Source organism: Hippoglossus hippoglossus, chromosome 21, assembly GCF_009819705.1.
Source record: "Hippoglossus hippoglossus isolate fHipHip1 chromosome 21, fHipHip1.pri, whole genome shotgun sequence".
Classification (NCBI taxonomy): Eukaryota; Metazoa; Chordata; class Actinopteri; order Pleuronectiformes; family Pleuronectidae; genus Hippoglossus; species Hippoglossus hippoglossus.
Window position 1 is genome coordinate 16799839 of NC_047171.1, and position 25742 is coordinate 16825580.

The 25742-nt window shown below is 41.7% G+C and overlaps 1 protein-coding gene across 23 annotated transcripts in view; it reads right to left on the reverse strand.

Annotated features, from left to right (window-relative positions):
* Positions 1–25742, reverse strand: part of mycbp2 (MYC binding protein 2) — a 58164-nt gene that overhangs the window by 27629 nt on the left and 4793 nt on the right. For 18 of the 23 annotated variants that reach the window (XM_034574052.1, XM_034574072.1, XM_034574069.1 and 15 more), the window contains exons 3-39: positions 21989–22204; positions 20085–20238; positions 19640–19836; positions 18018–18260; positions 17473–17544; positions 17119–17215; positions 16949–17022; positions 14795–14933; positions 14508–14584; positions 12237–12441; positions 11952–12116; positions 11659–11817; positions 11328–11532; positions 11053–11198; positions 9958–10068; positions 9506–9610; positions 7254–7373; positions 6995–7076; positions 6664–6781; positions 6179–6537; positions 5907–6079; positions 5576–5701; positions 5247–5374; positions 4886–4977; positions 4637–4771; positions 4469–4552; positions 4271–4367; positions 3975–4167; positions 3384–3658; positions 3019–3240; positions 2699–2890; positions 1307–1513; positions 1063–1200; positions 768–946; positions 532–674; positions 316–416; positions 9–227 (exon numbers count right to left, since the gene is read on the reverse strand). In XM_034574052.1, coding sequence (XP_034429943.1) covers positions 9–227; positions 316–416; positions 532–674; positions 768–946; positions 1063–1200; positions 1307–1513; positions 2699–2890; positions 3019–3240; positions 3384–3658; positions 3975–4167; positions 4271–4367; positions 4469–4552; positions 4637–4771; positions 4886–4977; positions 5247–5374; positions 5576–5701; positions 5907–6079; positions 6179–6537; positions 6664–6781; positions 6995–7076; positions 7254–7373; positions 9506–9610; positions 9958–10068; positions 11053–11198; positions 11328–11532; positions 11659–11817; positions 11952–12116; positions 12237–12441; positions 14508–14584; positions 14795–14933; positions 16949–17022; positions 17119–17215; positions 17473–17544; positions 18018–18260; positions 19640–19836; positions 20085–20238; positions 21989–22204 — 5748 coding nt within the window. The remainder of the gene's footprint in view (positions 1–8; positions 228–315; positions 417–531; positions 675–767; positions 947–1062; positions 1201–1306; positions 1514–2698; positions 2891–3018; positions 3241–3383; positions 3659–3974; positions 4168–4270; positions 4368–4468; positions 4553–4636; positions 4772–4885; positions 4978–5246; positions 5375–5575; positions 5702–5906; positions 6080–6178; positions 6538–6663; positions 6782–6994; positions 7077–7253; positions 7374–9505; positions 9611–9957; positions 10069–11052; positions 11199–11327; positions 11533–11658; positions 11818–11951; positions 12117–12236; positions 12442–14507; positions 14585–14794; positions 14934–16948; positions 17023–17118; positions 17216–17472; positions 17545–18017; positions 18261–19639; positions 19837–20084; positions 20239–21988; positions 22205–25742) is intronic. The other 5 variants (XM_034574055.1, XM_034574076.1, XM_034574065.1 and 2 more) reach the window with 4 other exon arrangements.

Sequence of the window (25742 nt, forward strand, 5' to 3'; positions counted from 1 at the left end):
CATCTTACTCTGTATTGTGTAACACCCGCTTGCTTGTAAGGGTGATCACTCTCCATTACTGAGTAGTGGTTTGAGGTGGTACATGCTGACAGGCCTTGCTCAGGCTGGTTTCCTGTCGTGCTGTCTGTTGATTGGTTGGGATTGAATGTGGGTGGTGCGTATTTTTGGTTGAGGGCAGAGACGGCAGGCAACAGCTCCTGAACCAGTCCAAAGACCTCGACAGCAGCCTGGATGAAGAAGAGGAGTGGTTTTATCAAAATGCCAGCAATATTCCATTCAGGACTAGAAGACAAAGGGTTTGCTTTGACCTCTTACCTTAGGTACAGATGCTGCCACAGGGCCAATGTAGGCCAGGATAAGGGGCAGGAGCATGGAGAACAGGCTGGAGGAACTTAGTAACTCAGGAATGTCCTCAACTGGAAAGAGCAAAGGACAAAGAAAAAACTGAAAAGAGGCTGAACATATCTGATCTAAATTCATCCAATAATTACCAGTGATTTTGAACGACAGGTGCAGGTTTGCTGTGCTCACCATCGACAGCAAATGCTCTATGAAGCAGGTCCTTTGCAGCTCTGACCACAGCACTGACAACAGATAGGGCTCTGCTGCAGTTCTTATCCTCCTCATTGGCTTTGCTCAGCAGCTGAGACTGCAGGTCCCCATCATATTCACTCCTTCCACCAGGAAAAAAAATTTGAGTCAGAAAAAACACATCAAGATGAAACATTACATAATCATCAATCAAAAAAAGAGTTTAAAATGAATACCTGTAGTAGAGAATCTGTGGGATCTGTCCTCTGGTCTGATTGGTCCCATTGCTACTCAAGCTGCAGGTGCTGAAGGTGAAGGACACACCGTCCGAGCACTGGACTGTGGTCATACCTCCGTCCCCATTAGCTGTCCTGCTGCCATAGTTTCGCAACCGTACGGCATACTTTACCCCTTCCTGCAACAGAATAAATTCATCAGTGATAGTTTGCATTCACAACAAACCAGCAACAACAGCTACAGTAACAGCTGGATATCAACACAAAACTATGTCTTTTCTGACAGTGTATGTACCTTGAGTGGCACAGCCTTGTCCAGGCGAATCTCAGCAATATCACTGGGAGAATCATCAGTGCTGTAGGTGCCCTTCACCAGCTCAAGAGATGTCCACCTGTGAGAATGTGCCGAGTCCCCTGGATGCTCTGTTTGCGCCTGAAGGGTGAAGGAACAAAAAAATTAGGTAAACGTGTTAAGCAACACCAGATGACGTGTCAAATATAAATACATTTTTACCTCAAAATCTTTTCTAATCACTTACATCATCAGCCAACACCTCTAGTTCATACTCATGGATGCCCCCTCCTCCGTACACACAGACGCCCACCAGCACAACGCCTGGCTTGTCCACTGTCAGACAGATGGCATCCGGCGAACCGTTCCCCGTATTCCAACTCCGGCCCTGGCTCGTTTTAGTGAAGCGGTTGGGAGACGCTTTCACAGAGTGGAGTGAGTTCAGTCCATCAACCTTAAGAGCATGAACATATTACCCAGGTTATTATACAACCATAAAAAGGCAGGGAAGATATTTTTACTAAAAACAAAAGCAAACAATGAACTACTGAATATAAACCATTTTCTGTATCTGTATAACCATCACCTTACACTTTAAGACTATTATCTATACCACCAGGTGGCAATAGTGAGGGCAAAGCATAAAACTGATCAACTTCAAATAATACTGTAGATCTAAAGATCTCATAGATGTGTGTATAATGGCTGTTACCTAAATGTGAAGGCCAGCAATGTTTTTTATTTATAGACCAAGACAGTGCAGAGAGAAAATGGATGGTCTGTAAAAAATGATATGAACTGAAAAAAGACCATCTCATATTTGGCCTGTGGTAGTTAAAATAATCTACTACTATTTATATCGGCCTGCCGACTACAGAGAGCCAGACATAGCCGCAGAGGGACTTATCTGGGTGCTCTTGGGAGGAAGACTTGTTTCCCTGACAACAGACTGAGGGGCATAACAGTGATGTCAAGGGCTGTCGTCGAATGACGGTTACTATGACAACCAGAGCTAAAGAGTCCCGATTGAAGCATACGGATATGCATGTGAGCTGGCGAATGAGGATAATAACAAGAAGAGTGTGAAATAGGCAGAATGACAGACATCGGTCCCACCCTTTGAATGACTCAGTATATTATAAAAACAAAACCCTTTCTGTTCGTTTTTCTAGTGATAGAAGACAGCACCTCGTCCCAAGAAAGGCCTGTCACTGTGAAAAATTACTTCAGTAAGGATAGAGTGTTAGGTAAGAAGTAAGATAAATAAGAGAAAGAGTCATTAAGAGGGTATGGCATGAGGAAATAAAGAGAGAAAAAATGTGGAGACATGTAGTCTAGTTGATGGATCCTATCTACAGCTCTTCAAGCTGTATAACAACTTTGACTTTAACAGAACGGGAAGTGGATGCGATTATGACGCAGGCTGTATGCAATACTAAAATAGATGTGACACCAACAACTTTGATCCATCCAAATAACAAAGGACATTCATTGTGAATGTCCAGGACAAAAACAAGTGAGTTTATTTAAAGAATAAGCCTATCAGGGCTTGGAAATATATGTTTGCCTCAGCCATGTCCTGCGTCTCCATACACATGCCTTATGTGTGTGTTTGTTTGGGGCATGTGAGTGTCGTTACCTCAGAGCCAAGGGCAGAGGCCGTGAGCTCCGAGACGATGGAGGCCAGCAGACCACAGGTGTTGGAGACCAGGTGTGGAGAGAAGAGCTCCACCTCCTTCCTCAAACTCTTCCTCACTGGCAACACCACAATCACCAGCATCTTCTCCAGTACCTCTCGAAAACTGGTCATGCCCATCAGGTTCTCCTCCGTCTGCAGGAGCAAAAAAGATATTCAAAGTTTTTCAACAACAACAGTAGATCACATAGTTCCATCAATAATACCAACCACCATTTTGAAATAAAGATACCTTAAGTACATTTATGACATGGACCACTCACATGGCTTAGTTTCTCCATATGCGCCACCAGCAGGGGGAAGCGGTGAGCGAGGGCAGAGTCGTTCTCTGTGCTGACTTGTTTGACGAGTGAACGCAGCAGCACTTCTCCGTCATACGCGATGGGCAGGATGGACGTCAGCTTGACGGAGGTGTTGCATAGAGCTGACATTACGGCTGCCAGCAGACGACTGCTGGATGTGCGGAAGTTTGCTTCGGCAATGTCCTGAAATAAAAGAAGAACAAATTTGAAATGCTTATCTTATCTTTTTTTTACTTTTCGGATGTTCTTTCAACAACCAAGGAAATACTTTCAGGGATCTCTGATTTTCAGGTTTAGGAAAGTTGAAGTAGATGTGAATATCATACCTGGTCGAGGCAGTTGAGCAGGTCACAGAGGCATGCCCACTGCAGAGCCGGGGTCGGGTAGAAGGAGTGGAAGCAGGCGGTGAAGGTGTTGTGACACTCCTGAAGCACAGCTTCCAGCAGGGTAAGGGGCTGAGACAAGTAGCCCTGGGGGTCATTGTCCAGCTTGGTCAGGCAGTTGTCCATGCCTTCTGACAGGATCTTCTTCAGCAGGCTGCGCGTCTTTCCCACGCACTCTGCCAGCTTGCTCGACTCCTCCACCACAGCTTTGGTGCTGGCTGGAAATCAAACAACAGTCAAACAACAAAATCTTTTCAAAAGCTGCCCTCTATGATTTCATTCAAATGTTCTCTGTTAAATAAAAAAGATGTTACTATTTTATGTACATGATATATAAACACAGGACAAAGAGATTAGAATATGACATTATCTAAATATGGTTGTTGTCTTTCATTCAGAAAGATCTTCTTGACTATAGGAAAATATACTATACGTGCTTATTTTAAATTCAAAGCACCACTGTGGTTCTTTTTGCAAAGATTACACCACTATAAAGAAATTGATACAATACTTTAAGGTTCTCTGTGTTCCTACCCGCAATAGGGAAGATCTCACAGATGTAGACCCTGAGCAGGCGAAGGCAGCATGTGCCAACGAAGCGCAGTCTCTCTAGGTCCAGCAGGGTGGCTGTGTACTGGAAGCCCTTCAGCCCTCGCAGCTCCTCCACACCCAAAACCAAGGTGGTCCAGCTCCAGTGAAGGACACTCAGCAGAGACTCAAAACACTCCTGTAAAGAGATGGAAGTAGACAGTTATACAAAATGACCTGTTAAGACCCAGGGAGAAACAGATAGGAGGCAAGACACATGAAACCATGGAGACAGTACTCACTACGGACACTGTGCGAGCAAATGAGCGTTTCAGGATATGGACTGGTTCACTGGTCTGCTGTTTCCCTTTCGATGCATTGCCATCATTAGAAGGAAGCCTAATGATAAAATATAAGTGAATATTTAGATAAACAATTAGTTGACAAGTCTCTAAACAGAAGCTTTCATTTAGTAAGAAAGTGTGAGGATCTTTACTAGCCTGTAAAGTAGCTGAGGTATTTGACCCGCGTTAACATCGGTACCGTTGTTTGACTTCTTGGAGCTTTTGAACTGAAAGACAACGCTGTAGAGGGGGGGGAAAAACAATCAATGGCTGTGACCAAAATTCAAACATTATTGAAATGTGATCAAATGACAGAAGGTTTACCCGTCGTCAGTGGTAATGGTAGCCTGTCCGTGCGAGCCACAGTCACTGCTGGGACCAGACACTCGGGCCCACGCCACATACCACCAGCCAAGCTGCAGCAGCACGGGCTCATCAAACATCATGGCATATTTCTCCCTAGGAGTAAAAACACCATCATTTATAGCAATCAAATATAAAGACTGTATCGTTCCATATTTTTCTCCTTATGTTAATACTTGTGAGAACAGAAGGGAAACATAAAAACAGTACCTGGCAGCACAGTCATAAGCCAGGACGTCTGTCTCAGCCAGCAGATCACCATCTGTCTCATGGTCACCCCCATCAGGTCCCAGCTCAAAAAGCTGCACAAGAAGAATGAGTCAATATATATTAAAAGCATGTGTATTATCTTCCAGTGGTAATTTATTCATGTCTTTTACAGTTAAAGCTTTCTAGCTTTGTGAACTGAATAGGGTCCAGAAACTTAATGTTTTTGAGGAAGCTCTGACAATCAACTGACAACCCAGTTGAACTTGCTTTAATTTAGAAAAAAATACATTCAAAAGACCGAGATGGAAACTGAACAAAGGGCTTAAAATCCAATGGACCTTTGTGCCACAGAACCGCTCACCTTGATCTTGGCAGTGTACTCCCCTCGACCCCCAAACAGGCCCAGCCCACCCAGCAGGATGTCAGCATCAGCACAAAAGCGAATTGCCTCCACAGAGTGAGCTGAGTAACCCCAACCACCGCCGTGACCTATAACATCACACGTGGGATCAATAGTATCAATAAAAAAAAGGAACAGAATGTGCAGGGTATGTTGTTTATCTACAATGACAATTTAAATGCAGGTTTTTGACTTAGAGTAATCAAATCAAAGCTTACTGTAACCAAAAGCATCTCCCAGTATGCTGTATCATGAATCACTTGTCATGTATTCTGTGAGAAGCCACTTACTCTCAAAGCGGTTCACCACACTGTAGTCTTCCTTGGAGTAGACCTTCATCACTGCCTGGGTCTCTTCCTCTGCGCTGGCTACACCCATCTTTAGCTCCTGCATGGCTGCCAACGTATCAAGGCAACCTAAATGGACAACGCAGTATATTTATTAGCGTTAAATGTGGATAGAAATCAAAAGTTCATAACGTACTGTAATTACTCCTGCAAGCAGAATGTATACCTGTATGTCTGGGTATGATCTAAGAGATATTTTTACATCAACTTTTCCCCCAAACTGATCGAAAACTAGTTCTAGATGCCCAAATGAATGGCAAGTGCAGAGGATTACCAAGGATGTGCAGGGCTCCGTGAGAGCGTGTGGTAGTTGCATTTGATCCTGATGGCAAAGCCAGCTCTGGACTAAGGATGCTGCAGCGAGCCTGTAGATCTGTAGCAGAGGGCATCCTGGCATCAGCTATCACTGCGTTGTAGCACCACATCTCTTTTGAGGCTGGCAAGAATCTGGGAGGACACCGGGATAGCACACAGAGGGGGTTAAAAAATCTGTACATTACAGTATGTGGTACAGAACTATTCCCAGAAATGTATCCCTGGACTGACCTCCATATGACATCGTACACAGGATCCAGACACAGGCCGAATCCCTGCAGGTCCTCCTGCTCAGAGTCATTGAAGGTCCGGCAGCTTCCATCCATTTTGTTGATAAGCAAGCATTTAAATGGAGCTGGCTCAGACAAAGAGGAGGGCACGAGGCCAATGATGTGTTTGCTGGCAAAGATCTCTGAAGTAGCCAGGACATGGGAGTTGATAAGAGCCTCATCGATCCGTAGGAACGTCTGGTCTCCACTGGCACCAATCCAGGTGGCCTTTCGTCCATATTTGGCACCGATGTTGGGCATGGGGGATGGCTTGGCATTCCAGTAGGGCATGTCTAGGATAGGCCGGCCAAGCTGCCCTTTCTGGACAAGAAGAAGACACATTCATTTTCTAATTTACATCTCAAGTGTAACCTCCAATTTGTATGAACAATGAAGTTTGGGATTTTAAAGAATTGCCCTTTCATTGAGGAACAATATTTGTCTTACCGAGAAGCTTCCAAATGTGAAGACCTGTCCATCCATGAGGAGAACGGCTGTGTGGTTACTCCCTGCTGTCACTTGGACACTCGGACCCGGAAGGGCCTGCACCAGAGTAGGGGAACCCCTGGCGGATAGAAAAGTGCAGTTTAAATGTTTGTGGTTATAATGCGATTTCCAAAATCTGTAACAATTTGGTTGAATTTACTTTATTTGTAAATGGAAATGAAACACTGCATTTTATTTTCTCAAATTTACAATTATATATATATCATGATTAATAAATTTAATTCAAATAGGAATCGCATTAAAGTAAAAAAAAAATCAACATAGGCTGTACCTGGAGTTGACATCTCCATGTCCGAGCTGCCCATGTTGGCCATAACCGAATGTGTAGACGTCTCCATTTTCCATCAACACCACTGCAAAGCAGCATAATCAAGACTCTAATTACTCCTGATTACTTTCCCCACTTTCTTTACTTCAAGGTCAGACCACTCATGTTAAATGTTTTTTCATGTTAAATTTCCCTTTAAGTAATGTGCTGATAAATCGACTGGAAGTACCTGACCTGAAGGAGCAAGAGAAAGTGAACGTACCCGAGTGGTGAAAACCGCAGCTGACCTGTACAGCTCGTAGCTCGCTGTCAAACCTCACTGCCCCCGGGGGGTAGGTGGTGATTTTGCTGGCGTCTTTCTCTCCTCGCTCGCTGCTACCATCTAAAAAAGGCAAACACTCAAGTCAGCACATTTGAGGAGAGAGTGGTGTTTAGTAGCGACTTCAGACCGCTGAGGTTGATGTCTCTGCACAGTCCTGGAAAAGGGGAGCTGGAGGGAAAAGAGGACTCAAAAGAAAAAATAGGGAGAAAAGGGAAGTGCATGCCGAAATAGGGAGGAGGGGACAACACCTCTTTAACAGAAAGGCTTTTGGCAACCAGACCCATTAAAAATTTAAAAATTATCTCGCAAAGAATTTCTTATCTTTTAAACATTTCTCTGTATTTAATGAGGATGAGGAAATCTGGTTTACCTAGAGCCCTGTTTAAGAGGTCAAGGCTGTGGTGTGGGAGTGGCAGAAGTTGGATAGAGACCCATGCATTACGGTAAACATAATGACTGTCAATAATTTTTGGGACCAGGAACCAGCTCACTGTGGTGTGCCTCTGTAACTGAAGCCCGCCGGATCAGAAAACAGCTTGGTTGTAATACTTGAACTTTCCAATTAATGTGGAATAAATACTGACTGGCTCGTGGCCCAAAGTTTCAAAGGAAAGGGGTTAAAGTTGAGCTCATGGACACAACTGACAATGTTGATGATTACACAGAAGTGCTTCAGGAACATCAGCATTGTAGGTGGGGGGTTTAGAGCCTCCATTCCTCTTCATAAGTGGAAAACCATGAAGAAGGATGCTCAGGGGAGGTACCACAAATCATCGAGCCTTACAGCTGAGCATCAACCACAACGGGAGAAAAGTTATTCAGCAAAGTAGGACAGCCTCAGTTTCCTAACTGACATAAAGGAGGAAACCACTGCTGTTCTGAAATAAAATACCCTTGTGGCGTCAATCTTTCCCATTTAAAAGAGTGACATGAAAAAAAGCCATTTATCACAAACAATGAGTTTCTATTGATAAGGCTTTCCAATTGTGCATGTTCAGGGGGCAGTCAACAAGGGCACACTTTCATGAAAGCTAGTCACCAAATATCAGGCCCAACCGATGACATCCAAATAAAGTGTCAGAGCAACCTGCGTTAGTAAGAAAATAGGCTTTTGTGCAGTGATAAGTATTCTTTGTGTTTCTTTGACCTTTAATATTTTACTAATTAATATTTAACTGAAGCTTATATGCCTCTAAATACTGATAACAAGATGCATTGGACAGTATGTCATTTTGTGTCCTCCGTCCTGATCCCTTTAGAAAGGTAAGAAAAATACACCTTCACAACCAAATCCCAATTTTTTGTCACATTTTCCAAAACACAAAGGATGCTGAGACTCCGAGGCCAAAACAAAACAAAAGAAAAAATTCATAGGAATAAAGGATAACCCTGTACTGTCCTTTCTGCTCAATATTTGAATAATTAATGTAGCTACTATTCAAATCATATTGGTTGAAACTTATTTCTCCAGAGAGATTACACTTACACTAACTTGTCTGAAGGTCAAGGGCCTGAAAAGCTTAATATTAGATCCACAGATGTTTAGATGTTTGTGAGTCTGTGAGTTCTTAACATTTCCATGAGATGCTTCACATCTCCAAAAAATGTTTTAAAGCTATCATCTCTGCTTACTTCCTACTGCGTCGTGTTTGTCAGCTTGTTATTTATCAAAGTTTTTCTCTCCCCAGTGCTTGTTTTGTTTGCTTGTATGCTGCAGTCAGGAAGTGACAAATCAGCTGCTAAGGGAGTGATGGCAAATCCAGTTAGACAAGGACGTTGGTTTATATTTAGGTCTGAACAACAGCAGTGGGCAGAGCAGGCATCCTACTCTGAGGATTAGAGCTGTTAAACCAGAAATTTTAGTAGTATAACAGCCCAAATCTTAATTTTACATTGGTTCTTTTCTACATGAAGATTATAACACAACTTAAAATAATCAAACACAAAAGGGAACCAACCTTTTAAAAGAGACTAGACTTTACCCTGGCCTAAAAGCCCATTTATTTCTCCACTGTGAGTCACAGTGAGTCCTTCTTGCTAATAGGCTACATTTGTTTGTTACCATGAAACCTGGTGAAGACACAAGAGTCCTGCGTTCAGAGAGTGAGAGAGGAGGTGGGCGGGACAGCCAGATTGGGAGATGAGTCAAGTGGGTGTCTCTGCACCCGTTGAGTTAGTGAAGACCGTAGTACCTTTGTGCTTGTCCCGTTTATGCCTTAGTGCCTGAAGGGGTCTTATTCTGGCTAGGGCCTGCTCACGCTGGTTCATAAAAATGGGACCAGGAAAAACAAGGGGGCCTGGGGGAGAAAGAAACTTTCACATGCATGCACAATGCTCACAAATGGGAAAGAACACATGAAAAAATACTACACCACAACTATTCACACACACTGAAAAATTATAAAAAAAAGACACAAGCAAGGGGAAAGTCACCAAGGCACAACACCCAAGCTCACAGAGCCCCTGAAAGTTATCTGAAACTAAGCAGGAGGGTATAATGTTAGCTTCACTCTCTTCTCTAAGTCCCACTCCCCTGTGCCTATGTTGAATGGTCTACCCTAGATAAATTTACCTTTTAAAGCCAATAAAAACCGCAAAGCCCTTCCCCTCACATAATCATATTCCGTCTAGCCCTGCTCCATACCTCTGCCCTCCTCCAGCCTGTGCCGGCGGTTGATCCTCTGTCGTTTCTCCTCCTGGCGGATCTGAATGTGTTCCTCAATGTTCACTCCTGGGGGGGGAGGGACAGGCACAGCTGAAAACACAAAAGGCCCCGGGTACAGGCAGCCCAGACAGGATGCAGGAGGACGAGGAGGAGGAGGCGGAAAGATGGAGCAGAACAAAACAAGACATACATCAATGAAAGATGGAGAGAGGTGATGGAGAAGCAATGACTCTGCACAACACAACAACAAAATGAAGGCCAGGCGACGGCAGGTGCGCAAAAATACTACATCCAAGCAAATGCAACAGACAGGATGATATGTGCAGCATAAGCAGCAACCTGGCACAGCTCAGGACAGATAGCTTACACAAGACCCGTTCTCAAGACAGTCAATTATTTTGATCAATTATATAGGATCAAAGATACCGCAAATCACCAACAAATGTAATATCCACTAGAGCCTGACTGATGAGTTTTCTGGGGGCTGATGCTTGATACCAATTATGGGGAGTAAAATATTTCCTCTACTGATTAATATATATATATATATATATATATATATATATATATATTATAATTAAGAAATTGGCAATGATTCCTAAGATGTTGTTATCAAACCCTTATGACAAAAATGTACTTGAGGGTTTAAATGTTACAGTTTAACCATAAACTTTACATAAATATCAATATATATAAAGAAAACACCAATACAACCAAATATATAGAGCTTGAATTGATCAAATTAACATAAATTTTTGGGTCATAAATTGTAAACATAAATCTCTTCTCAGCAAACATAAGCTACATAACAAATATGTCTGTACGAGGCGCATATCTACCGATTTTATTAATATTATTGACTGATAAATCGATCGGGCTCCAATGTCAACACCATGAATGTATGCAATGGGTACATGTAGGCCTATGAGATTCCAACATGCTTATGACTTTCAGACTTTGTAGTGTTGAACAAAATGTAAGCAACAGAAGTGGTGATACAGATGAGATGTAAATGTTGCATGAATGACAGAGAAAAAAAGGGGGGAACATGAAGTCATTAGAAAGCTTTTCTACCTAGCAGCAGGTCCAGTGGAATCATCTCCTTCACAGCATCAAAGATGCCTCTCTGTCTTGCCTCCTGACCATCGAGCTCCCGGGCACAGGCCTTGCAGCAGCCACATGCTGAGCAGCCAGACTCTCCAGACCCACAGCCACAGATACTGGTTGATGAAGAAAAAATGAGTAAAAAAGATTTTAGATTATCCTCAAGTCAGATAAACATTTTTGATTCTTCTACTACTGTGTGTGTGTGTGTGTGTGTCTGTGTGTCTGTGTGTGTGTCCTCTTACCCTCCTGGTACTCTGTCTGGCCGACCACTGCTGACACAGCTGGCACCATAGCCAGTGCAGTCTCCACATACCGTGCAGACCATGCATTGGTCCAACTTCCACTTGTGCATGCCTGGCTGGCACATCATACTCTTCTCCTCCTTCTCCTCCAGCTCATCCTCCAGGTCTTCATCCATGGCTGTGGCCATGCTCTCCACACCAAACGCTACACAGAGCATACACACCAACAGGTAAGGCAGGAGAATGAATGTACTACAGAGTCAATATACACATGTGTAAGATACAATATACTGTGTATTGTAATGTGTAATTGTTTTTTACATTATCTCACCTTTCCCTGTCTGGCTCATAGCTCCAGTGTCTCTGCCACATTGGCCCTTGTTGTTCACACCAAATGTCCACACTTCACCGCTCTTGGTCAGGACACACGTATGGGCTTTTCCCATGGAAACCTGAGTTACAAAGTGACCTTTCAGGTCTGTCACCTGGCCTGTGGAGCGGAAAGAGTGGGTTTCGAACAGAGATATATTTATAGGCAATATAAAGAATTGTTTATTTTTAAAACAGTATTCCTCAGAAAAACTCCCAGAATCGTAGCATTTTTAAATGTCCCAGTCAACTTACAGGTACTGTCACTGTAAATGGCATCTTTGCCAAACATGTAGAGCTCTCCATCCTTGGTGACAATACTGCTGCTGCCATTGTTACACCCTGTATACACTGCCGTCTTGGTCTCTAGTTTGATCATCTTCTTGGGCTTGTACGGCTTGGGCTGTCTGCGACTTTTAGCTGCAGAGGAAAATAACAAACATCAACTATAGACCTTCAGCTGAGATAATTTTTGATTCTGTGTTTACTGAAGGTTGAGCCAACTGTTGAATTTTTGTAGACAGTTTAAAGTTGTCTTACTGGACTCTCCATCCTCTCCCTTGCTGGCAGAGCCTGTGAAGAACACACTTCCGTCTTCAGCCACTAGCAGAGCATGAGAACCATCATGGCCAACTGAGAATTGAATTATCTTGGGAGACTTTGTAACAGGCAGTTCCACCCATTTTCCAGCTGACGGGCCACCCTGCTTTATACCCAGGCTCTGGTACTTTCCTGTGTAGTAGATCTGTGAGAAGAGGAAAGACAGTCAAACACAGTGAAAGAGAGGAAACCGATCAGAGGAAAATGAAAAAATATTTATATTAGAGGCCATTATTGAAGAGAAGAGATTGTACTATATATACACATGTATGACTGTGATGTGACGTGACCAAGGTTGAGCAGACAACCCTGGGCTAATATAAGACAACATATATGTTTGCGTTAATAACTTAATCTGAAATGTTAAGAGCATCATTTGAACTAAGTTACATGTAATCATTAACCAATGTTTGTATAGTTTAGTTTAAATATAGTATGCTAGCATACTCAGTCTGCATGTGATGGACTTTCATTGATTGTTTGACAGATTGCTTGTGTTTCTGCCCTTGCATGTAAAATACATGCTGCATTTGTGGCAAAGAGCATTGTCAAGATCAACTCTGAAGTATAACCACACATTTTAACTCTCTGCCATTGTCACTAATAACAAGGTCTCTCTTAATGTGTGTGCCGCTCGGGGCTGCAGCTTGTGAGAGAGAGATCTGTCATCTGAACTGGAAATAGTGAATATGCATCATGGACAAATACTTTAATCAAAAACGGAATTAATGATAAAACGTGCTAAATAACTTATATGCCTCACTAATAAATAGAAAATCTATTTTCTTAATTTCTCTAATACTCTGATAACATCTAATTGATACTTCGGCCTTTAATAATTAAGCACGGGAGCCTGTTTAATAACCAGGTTTTGGTAGCCATCTCTAATGAGGACCTGGTGTTTTTAATGCACTGCAGACCCATTTATATGTTTACTCATTCAGAGGCAGCTTGTGGGCAAGATCATTTTTATTACTCAAATCTTCTGACACAAAACATTGGATGCAGACAGATCGGGAGCGCTTCTGATGTTTGTAAGTGGTATCACATGCTTGGCACAATGTCCAGCCCAAGTGATGAGTGACCTTTGTGCCAAGACACAGGTCAGCTGCTCCTATTTTTACCCAACCAGTCGCTCTGGGTTAGGGTAATCTGTAGATAAAGTGTTCTATGAGATTAGGTCTTAACACAGACACAGAAATGTGCAACAGCTATCTACAAAAGAAGCATGCTGCACCACACCTAAAGTACAGAGACAAACAACCACACCCACCACACACCCCAACAACATACATATTTAGCATTCTCTTGAGTGAGATAGTGTGCACAAAAATGTGAAATATCTTCTTCAACATGGCAATGCCTCCCGACAATGATTGGCCCTACTTTGCTTGATAACCAGGAATATAAAGATCCCAATAGTCAATAGTAACAGTTTAAGTAGTATAAGCTACTACTGAGCGAGGGGAAATTACTCCTATTTAAGCAGGGATGTCACCTTATAATCTCCTCATGATAGATCAGTCTATAGCATAATGAACATCCCACAAATACAGCTCCCTCAGTCCATATTGTTTAAAGACAATTTAACTAAGAAAGCCATCAATTATTTTGAAAACAAGAGGACATGTATTGTTCTCTTGTTATTATGCTTTGTTAGAAATCGGTCTTAGGAAAATATGTTAAAAACGAATTTGGGTTATTCGTAGGGAAAAGCAGCATATAATAAGTCAAATATAACTTTACTCTTTACTTTATAACATTTATATACAAACCACTACAGTGAAAGGTGAATACAATATTAAAATTGTATTCATTTTTTTATTGCCTTTTTTATTCTCTTCTCTCCCTCATTCTGACCTGCCTGCTACTGTAACAACTTGATTGCCACGGTGTGTGGATCAATAAAGTTTTATCTTATCTTATCCACACATGACTATGAGAAGGGCTAAGAATTCCATCACAAAAATCTGACTACAACCAATTATCTACAGATGCTCTGAACAAAGAGTTAATTTGCATAATGGGCTTCGTGTGGCCAGTGTAGAAGGAAGGGACATAATTCATTTGGAGCTTTCCCCCAGGTTCACTCTCTAAATTTCCTGGCAAGTCATTAGCAAGACAGAAGTTGTTAAGAGCTCAGCAGTTGAACTCGTTCCAACTTTCATTAAGCAGTTAAGGCACACCACCACAGAAGAGTTTTAGTCTCACCTTTCCTGAGGCAGTTTTCATCAGAGCAAACTCCCTGCCTGCTCCAAGCAACGCTGCCTCTTCATCAAAGCCTGTGCCTGAGAGAACAACATACTATTTAGGGCCAAATACACAAGGAGACAAGGTTGCAAAGTACTTTTTTTTTTATTCCTCTGGGTTTTGAGCAACTTCTGACAAATGTGCAACCTTGTAGACACATACAGTATGAAGTAGCAGGTGTACAGAGAACATATGGGAATCACTTCCCACAAGCACCTACAGATTATAGTATATTTAATATCACTTACTGATGATGTGCAGATCCTTCTCTAGGTCAAAGAGAGAGATGCCGCAGGCGTGCAGACATTTCCTTGCCAGCTTCAGCTGCAGTTCCTGCTGCAGGGCCGGGTCTACGCTCATTGTATAGATCCGCACAACAAAACCATCCTGCAGGAGTCAGGGCCGAGAGGAGGAATCACCGTTAAGTGTCACGACTCTACATTACATTACGTCACAGTGTGGCATTAAGAGTCCATCTGATTGATGACAAACATATCCCTGCTTCAGATGACTGAATGCCACAATCAAAATGAATGAATGAACGGTTCAGAATTATTTGTTCATTTCTTTTATGTTTCGCCTAAAGTAAGAAAATCAACACCACTTAAATAGAAGCACAACAAATATGAATATTAAGTGTACTGCCATGAGACTGACATTGATAAATATGTGTATATATAACAAAGATGTGAAGATAGCAAGAAAGCAAGAAAGCTAATAAGCAAATTTCTCAAAATCAAGTCATTTTCCAATATTTTGCTTCGGGGACATAGACATGATTGTTTGGACATCAAATCATTTGTGTAACTGGTGCAAGTGTGCATTTTGGTGCAGTGGGAAATTAGGCATGTTTTGCTGGATGCTGTTTGGATTAACACATGGATTACAACCTTAATGGTTTATGTCATGGATACATTTATCAGCAGGAGGTCAGTCTACTGAGGATGTGTCACAGTCATTTTTGGTATTTAGTAGTTAAAACCTAAGCCAAGTCAGTATTAATAGTATATCCATATATCTTAAAACACCATGGAGGGTGTGACATCTATCCACAGCCCACACACTCAATGTAGGTCACATAACAAATGATACAGCTGCAGGAGATGCAGGTTAGTCATACTACAGGGGATGTGGATGAAAAGGGACATTTACAGGACAGGAACAGAGTTTAGAAAGGACTACAACAGGGAAATAACTGGGAGACAACAGGGATATAATAGTAGGATGAGGGGTAGTGTGTGGATGATCTGGGGCTCATCTATAGTGCTTTGACTCCTGCTGAGCAGAGCACATGAGGCACTCAAATCATTAAGTAAGCGCCTCTATCCTTGCGTGATACCTTCCTCCTCATCATCCTCTTCCTCCTTTCCCCCCACATCTGCTATTGCTGGCTGACCAGTAAAATACATACAGCTTCTGAGGACCCCACCCCCCTTGATTAACCAGGAAGCTGCTGTCCAGGAGGGAGGCTGGAGTGACAGCAAATGTGTCTATTTCTCATCTTCCCCCTCCCCCACCCACATTACATGGTGCTTATGCTGATGACTGCTGCTTGTGAGATTAAGCTCTCTGGAGAAGGGCCACATATGGTCCCACTGCCCTCACTGCCACGCCCACATATGCATAACTTATATACACTCATACAGAGCTGCAAACTGTGTGGCACAGCTGGTCATCATGAGGGTCCCTAAAGTGAGGCTGGGGCCTCTACATCTGAGGAGGTGACGGAACAATTTATTTTATTTAAACTAACAAAAGATTTGGAAAATGGAACATCTGCACAAGATTAAAACATTGATTGTGTGATTGCACTGATGCATATAAATAAATGATCACTTGGAAATTGTGTTATTAATACCTCTTTTACACCAACATTAGCAGGAATATGCAGCTTTTTTTTTTTTAATGAGGGTAAACCCGTGATAAAAAAGCGATCGACTCTTTTCCCATTGCCAGAAGAAGAGTCTATTTTTCCTAGACTCTTCTTCTGGCAATGGGAAAACAAACGCACTGAAAACTGAGACACTCTCTCACCTCGCTGTTTTGCCAAATTAGCGCGTTCACCTGGGTGTCACATTTTCATTACTGGCGCTCAGACATTTCTACAGCATTTGAGTGAATGCTGATTGTATCCATTCCCATTGCAGACATAGACCAGATGTGCGTGTTAGTGGGTTTTGTGACCAGTGGAAAAGGGGCTTAAGTTAGTAGGACAACAGCTGACAGTACTATGTGACATTTGCTCTGTCAGACCATAACTTTACCACTGTGATAAAGCAAGTCAGTGGTTTCTGTTATGCATCAAGAGGAACTCTGAAGTCCACCCCTAATGAAAGTGATTCAATTATTTCACATTTCAGTCTTGTTCTTTTAAAGAGCTTTAGCTGGAATATTTAACTTACATCTTTGCAGGCAGCGATCTGGTTGATGTACTCTCCATCTGTGAAGATGATGTTCTGTCCGTCTGAGTTTTGCCCTGAGAGCAACACAAAAAGAATTTCAATATTTTGTTAGTTAATATTTTGATGATCAACCCCCATGAGGTGTTTTTTTTTTTGTGTCTTCTCAGCACCTGGCATGGTGACAGTCCCCTCATGCTCCAAGGTCTCTGGGTTGATCTTGAGGGCCGACATACTGTTGTTACTTGTGTCCCGATACAACAAGTATCCCTAAATAGACAACACAGACATTACTACTAATCTGCAATCAGAAAGGACGATTCATAACATAATATTTACTTAAACTTGTGTAAGTGACAGCGTAGCTTATGTTCTAACTTGGATAGACTGTCAATAATGGTTAAGATGAGTGTGTATTTAAACAAGTTAGATTTTTTAAAAGTCTTACACGTCTTGAGAATGTCACATCAGAAGTTTTCAACTGAAGTGTATGTGGGGAGCATCTTAATGACAGCTCCACTACCTACCTGAGCAAAGCCAAGCCATGATCTCTTCTCCTTCCGATTCCTGATTCGGGATGTGGAGTTGTACACGTGGCCCTGTAAGGCATCGTTAACACATGAGCAGACGATCACAAACACTGAAAAACCTTTAATTCAACATTGGCAGACGAAACGCTGGAGTTTTATTTAAGAAAAATCTGTGTCATAAACCTCTTCAAAGCCAGAGAGTAGTTTTAGGTAGAATTAGGGCTCTTTGCTGTCATTGTTCTCCAATACTAACATAAAGCAAAATGGCTACAATAAATAATAAACTCCTATTAATATTATAGAATGCTGAGTTCACCTAAATCTGTAATGGGCGTATAATGTACATACTCTTAGCTACTGATTGCTCTTTGTTGCACACATCAGACAATTGTGTAAATCATTGAACTCCAAAATGAAGAGGAGAGTATCTTTTCAACCCATAAAGAAACATCCTATTTATCTGAAAAAATCTTAACACCAAATTTATATGTAAATATAGTTTTACTAAACATTGCAAACATGCAGCTGTACGTGTTACATACCCTGACAGTGCCACTGTATCCAGAGCCCACTTTGTACAGTCCATCTTTGCAGAGCAAGTACAGAAAGGAGCCGTCGGTCTGCAGAAGACAGCGCTCATCCTCGTCGATGGCCACCTCTTTCAGCACCCACTTGTTCATCAGGGCCGCACGTTTGATGCCGTTCCCAAACCAGTCTTGAATTTGGATCTTTCCCACCAGGACAGCCTGTACGCTTCTCTGTAGCGCATTCAGTATGGTGGGCACCTGGTAAGATTCAGGAAGAAAGAGAGGGTGGTGAGGGTGATTTAAGGGGGGGGGGGGGCAGAATTTGAGAAGCATAGTCTGCACAAGGTGGAAACAGACACAGGGAAGTTTCTCTGTTTCTGATTGAATGAAAAAGTTAAAAAAAAATAACTGGGACTATAGTAAGTGCGGATTTGCATTCACACACACACACACACACACACACACACACACACACACACACACACACACACACACACACACACACACACACACACACACACACACACACACACACACACACACACACACACACACACACACACACACACACATATATAAACACAAACACACGTAAGCCCCCACTTCCTTTTTGCCTGCCTGCCATTGTGATGAATCACAGTCCATTCACTATCTGAAAAGTGATGAACTAGGAGGAAAGAAAAAAAAAACACAGGCCTATGTCTGCGGGGGGTAAAATGTGTGAATAAAACCCCCTCTGCAACCCTGGTCAAGTATTGGACTTGCAGGTAAAGGTGACACATTTTCATTGACAAACAGAACTGAAATTGTCTGAAGTTTCTCCCAACATTTTACAACAGCAGTTTTGATATAAGGCAGAAGCAAAGAGGAATAAACAAAGTAGAGAGAAGACAAACTAGAGATCCAAGCAAACAGAAGATCAGATAATTGGCGGAAGAATGTAGGCAGGGTAACATAATCAAACAGAAGAATCAGAGAGGCTTGACATTTTCCGAAACTTAATTTGTGCTGTCCAGACACTGCACAGAGGAAATGCTTGGAGGAGCCAGAGGTTACTACATCCACCCAAAAGCTTCTTTGGTGGTCTGATGCACTGCTACTAATCTGGCAGAAATACATGGATAGATAATAAAAAGGTCGAGATCTCTTGGAGGAGTTGGTTAAGAAAACATAACAGGTCAAATTCAACCAATATGAAAATAGAATGTCTTTTAAATTTTTTGCAGGAAACAGGACCACCTGGAATTCCACTGTGTTTGTTTAGTGTGAAACAGTCTGAACAGGTGATCAGTACAAAGATTAGATGATGACATCTGATTATGCAAAGATATTTGTGCCAGTAAAGCCTCACATAACAAAATACACTGACTGACTCTTCTGTCTTATTACCTCTGCCAAGGAGGTTTTGTTTTCATTATCTGTCAGCATGGTTACTCAAGAACTACTTGACCGATTTCCATTAAATGCTGTATAGGGGTGGGGCATAACATGGCAAGATAGTGGGTTAGCCTTAGCAGAGGTATGTGCTCTCCTAGCACCTCCGGTTTTATTTTAGTTTTTCATATGAATTCCAGAGTTGCATAAAGAACGAATAAAATAGTTCAGTATAATTTACTTGATGTAAACTGGTGAATTACCTGTATCGTCTGACAGGCATGGCTGCCATTGTTGGTGAGGATGGCAGACACAGCCTGCAAGATTTTACCGGTGTCTCCCCAGGCCACCACCAGACTGAAGAGGCAGGCGCAGGACAGGGCAGTGATGGCCTGTCCTGTCGGGTCATTGGGCCCTGTGCTCCGGACTGTGGTTTCCAACAAAAGCTGGAAAAGAGACTCTGAGGAAGCATACAAGGGGAGGAGAGCTTAGAGATATGTGCAGAGAAAAACAAAAATATGTACGTGATTCAGGCTGAACTAAAAATTGTGAAAAAATGAAAATGCGGTCCAATTAGCCATTGCAACGGACTATGGCCCAAAAAAAGATCAGATTTTAAGCTTTGTAATCAAAATTGTGTAAGTGTGATTGGATAGAATTGTACATATGCACCTAATTAAACTCTTGTTTATTAATGTTCAGCCTTACCTAGCACATCAGGAGGCTCAGTCTGAAAGCCCTCAGGCTGTTGTCCCTGTAGCATGTCCAACAAAGCTTGCAGGCTACGCAGGCACAGTGAGGGGTGAGAGAACCGGGTCTCTTTTATCAGTTCAAATACCCCACACAGGCCAATGCCAATGATCTGCAGAAACAAACACAGACAAAAAGCAGATTGCTATGAGCTAATGAACCCCATGCTAACATTCTCCAGCCAATATCGAGCTAGACTAGCTGTGATACTACTTTATGGATATATGAAGACTAAACATGCTGACATTGCGCAGAGAAGTAGATGTATGGCAGGACTGTAATGAAACAGAACTGATTAACAAGAGCTTGGAGTGGATGTTTTCTTTTAAAAGCCTGATCTCATCGTGCTACACTCCATTTATCAAGGGGCTGGTAGTGCAGTTACTACCACTGACTTCAGCATTCACCATTAACTTTGTTTACAATGAGAGACCCACTTGAGTGTGTGGAGAGGGGAGGTAGTCAAAGCAGTTTGGCCTAGAAAAGGATGCTGTTCCCTCCCTCCCTCTCTCTCTCTCTCTCTCTCAGTATGCCTTGTTATTGAATCAAATAATGATCCAATGTTCTCTCCAGTCTCAGTGTAGAACTTGTTGTGTAACAGTAAAAATAAAGCTTAGCATGAGCGTGTAACGAATCAAAAAAGAAAACAAAGTAAGTAAACGTAGAAAATTTGTGCCAAACGGAAAAGATATATCACGATAAGTACAATACATTTAAATAATCTTGTCGTCAGAGATGTCAGATCGCTGTGCAGTTCACAATACATGACTTGCTGTCTTGTGATTGGGAGTCTTGCAGTCGTTGTCATACTATATCACAGACTGGCAACTGGGGGTCACACACAACACCATCTTTCACCAGGAGAAACCGGTAGCTAGTCTGGTCAGGCCTTTCTGGGTTTCCACCTCTTTATAACGCGTTCAGCACATACGGTGCTCCAATTGGCTGTGGTTGTCACCCATTCATCAATATTTAGCCTGCTAGAAATCTAGTCAGCTCTGTGTCTTCGAGCCTCCACGATGTAAATGATGCCGTTTCAAGTCGAATATGAATGTTGGAGCTTACGGACACTTGGATGACGCCACACAAGCAGTATGGAGACAAGTTACATGTTTTTTCTGTTGTTTGTTTACGTCTGAAGAAAAGTCCCTAATATCTTCAGTTGTATTGGATTCAGCTGTGCTCAGTGTTAGTGTTTTGTGGACTCAAGCTCTTCACCCACCCCTCCATCAGCATCAGTAGATAATGAGTGAAGTATCATTTTTGGGTGAACTATTCCCTTAACTTTACTACTCTTATTTGAGCTTGACAAAATCATTTGACACTTTGCTTTTCAGATGCTTTGGTGTTGTAATTTCGCTGTTCATTGTGGCTTGATAGTTTTCTCCATTTTAAGTTATCAAAGAAGACATCAATAGCAAAGTTTACTGATCTTTAATACATATTAATAAAGAATCCTAAGGTATGTGTCAAACTGCAAATTTAAGTCTGGCAGGTACTTTTAGAAAAGATCTTTACAGATAAATCTTTTTAATTTTGTTCCCACAATTAAAGGATGGTTCACAATAAAAATAAAGAGACTGCCCTGATCCACAGTAAAAAAAATAAACCAGCAGGTGCTGAGCAGAGGACAGAGGTGGAGGAAACAGTGCAGGACTAGCTGTATTCCTCACAGAATAGGAGTTTCAGACCTCAGGTAAAGTGTAAATTATCACAACATTAAAAGTGATGAGCCCTACATACAAACCCCAGGGGATAAAGGATTGGTGCATGCCTCAGATAAAGAGCACAGGCTGGCTCACACCTTGAAACCAAGCGCTGCTACCACCATGTAAGCAGCCAAGACTACCCTGTGCTCATACCTTTGGCAGCTTGATGATTGGCTCGCGGTACTCCTCTTCCTCCTCGCTGTCTGAGTCGCCACTCTGCGCCGAGCTCCTGGAGGCCAGCGCGAGGGAGGCCTCTCTCTGCTGCCAGTCCAGCACACAGTGCCGCACATTGCAGTAGACATTGAATGCAGATGGGTTGCTGTGCAGCTTGATGTCCGGCACACAGAGGGCTCCATCTATACTCTCGGCCTGTGGGAAAAAACAGGAAGTGGAGGTAGTCAGCAAGGTCAACAAAACCTTTTCTTGCTAACCACAAGTACTGATAATCAATACAGCAAACCCCCGATGTCAATTCTTTATGAGCAGGCCTATTTATGAAGAGGAGGAAGCCTTTGTTGATCCTTAATAAGTCACCTTTCTGGATTTTTGTATTGTTTTGTTGAAACATACTTTGTAACATTGCCTTCAAGAAACAATAATAAAATATATAAAATAAAACATTAAAAAGACAAAAGTGACGGATCATTTTTGTAGAACGTTTTAATACATTTTCAGAGATCTCCAAGGTGTGAGCAATTTTTGGGGAAATGATTGGAGCTTTCAATGACAGAAGCAGCTATTTTTGGTCCAGACCAAAACATTTTTTGCCATAATACACGATGTCAAACAGACTGGCTGGTAGTTATTAAAATGATTCTCCTGACCAAAGCAGACGCCAACTGACCACAATAGGTGGAGCAATTTCTCATCTGGCTTTGCGAGGCCCAAGGCCCCTCCGATATAAACATAAAGGACTCTCGACAGATGTTAGCTGTTTGCCAGTTGACCTGAAGCAAAATAACTTAACTACAATACGTTTGGAGTGAAAAACCTCAGCTCAACATGACCAGTCTTTAAAACAGTCTGTTCTGTCATTGTCTTGTATTTAGTCAGGGACACGACTGTGAAATTTAATAGCTCCTTTGTCTTTGAACTCACTCCTAAGGACTTTCGCTTTCGTATGCTTCACTTGTACAAGTGTTTAAACATTTCTCGATCAGCTCAACACAGCTTTCACCAATACAATATGACTTACCCAACATTTTAAATTACTATTGCCCATCAACTCCAAGGATTACCAAATGTGGGTCATCCTTATACTATATTTATTTTGTTATGTTATACATTTGTATTTTTAAATGATCAAGAGTTGATTAGGAAGAGTTGATTTTGGAGTCAGTACTGTGAACTGTGAGATATTTTTGATATTGAGTCAAACTTAATTAGGTATAAACGAGCTGGAAAAGCCATGGGGGGAAATGTACATTAAAACCGTTACAGAAAAGCTCAAACGCTTAGGTACAAATAATCATTATGATTACAGGAAGTACACTCCACAGAGAAACTTGATGAACTAACTAATTGATAAGCTTTTCCCTATCAGGCCACACAAGGCCTTTTTTAACTACAGTCCTGGGGCAACCTCTAGAGAACCGTATTGATCGATTGGGCCTCTCTCTCAGTGCTGCGCTTTTGGCATCACAATCATCAGAGAGTGATGTCATCTATTTGGGGGAGAGGGGTTATTCATTCTCAACTCAAACCACCAGGGAGGATATTAGCTTCCCTCTCATCCAACAGTGCAGTCTACCGCTCTCTTGCTTGCTGCTAATGTAGCATTTGTGACAAAGTGATTGTACAGCGTTCACAGAGGAGGGGATTGCCTCGAATGAGCACTTAAATCTAAAATGTAGAAATGCTTTATAAACCCAAAGCAGCATGCAAGAGAAAAACTGGTTTCTTGGGCGATAACAGCAAAACAAAAGGGTGGAGTACAATCCAAAGTACTAAGATAGGAAGCTCAGTCATTTTTAGCCGACACATACCAGGGGGGCCCCTACTAAGATCCTATGTGCTTGGTTTTTCATGGATTTTTCAATATTTTGGTTGTCTCCATTTTTTGAAAGCATTTAAAGCTAAAATCCTTAGTAGATTTTTAAGGATGTAAAAATAAATAATCACTGAGCTGCTGTGGAATGACCTCAAAAGAGCATTTCAGAGCAGACATCCTGAGAATATGGATGAGCTGAAGAGGTTCTGTGAGGAGGAACGGTACAAAATTGCTATTAGCTGCAGAAGGAGATTGCTTGAGGTTATTGCTGCCAAAAGAGGTTTTGACCAGTAACTAAATCCAAGGCTTCACTTGTTTTTTCCACCAGCACCGAATGTTTAAGGAATGTATTCAGTAAAGACACAAAACATTATAACTGTTTGTGCTTTATTAACTTCAGACTAATGTGTTTGTCAATACTTCTTACTTAGACCATCAGATTGCATTTTATGACCCAGTTAATTCAGAAAATGACATAATTGCACAGAGTTCACTTTCTTTTCTTACTACTGGTCATCTGATCGTTTCTTTTGTGTTTCTGCCTGTGCTGAAATGATTATTTAATGGCCATCTAAAAGCTTTGGAAAAGGACTGGTATGAAGCCCCTGACCGCACTTAAGACATCTTCAGCAGCTCGTTACTCTCCATATGTTCAAGTCAAGTTTGTCATCATTTCCTCTGAAAGATAAAGAGGAAATGTAGGTTCATTTCTCAAAGACAAAGATGCTTAGCTATGTTACTCAAGTGTTATGTTAAAGCTGTATATGCACACAATGACTTCTACCCCTCATATGTAAAGATTGCTAATTTTTCAGATACTACAGCAAAAAAAACTAACTCAAGAGTTAGTGTATATATCCATATAGACATACAGTTGTATGTACGATTTAATTTGATTTAACTTGTCTTATTCATTTGTTTCTCCATCTAGTATAGGCTGTCCTAAATGTGCTTATCTTAGACTGTTGCCATGGTAATCAAGGTCAAAATCAGTATTAAAATGCTGCGTTATTTTTTATTATTATTAATGCATTACCACAAAAATACCAATAGCCCATAGAAGAAGAAATAATAAATCAACAATACTCATTATCCATTAACCTTATTTAGTTATTGCAGATTAGGACACTTTTAATCTTAATAATATTTGTGTGCGCACATCTCTCTTTTGACATTACCAGCACTGACGCTAGGACACATGAGCACATGGGAGGCTAACGAGTTACCACAACGCAAGCATGATGTTTAAAATTTGAGTCTGGGATCATTTTCCAATTTGTGACAAGACCCCCAATAAGTCGAGCACCAGATATGCCGAAGGAAACTGGGATTACTGGCACAACAACAAATTTTGCAAATCACGTGAAAATTGCATGTGAGCCATCTTGCAACAGCTAAACTGCTGCATTGCTATCAAATTATAATGATGAAATCCGATTTTGTTCCTTATCTCTTTCTGGCATCCCCTTCCTTATGACTTAATAATAACGGTTTGTGCCAAACCATTTTGAAAGAGAAACAGCCAATCAAGTGTAACAGTCCCCGGGCAAACCAGTGGTCATCCGACGAGTTCTTCTATTAGATGTATAATTTTGTGCAATTACATTATTATGATAATTATAGTTTTTGAAAAAAGATAAATCACTCATGTCCCTGTACACTAGACGTTACATCACCACCTTCATTGGGATGATAAGTGTTTATGCTCTGTCTTTTGTTCTGCCTCCCCTTTCAGATGTGTAGAGACACAGAGGCAGACAAAAAAGGTGGAGAGGAGGCACTTTGAAATCACACTCTTGTCTGACTGTGTCGGAGTGAGAGGCATGACAGAGCAATAGTGAGGACAAGACATACAAATACAGCATGACTGCCTGTGTAACTACCCATGTTTTTATGCCTGGTTGCCTGCCTGCCTGC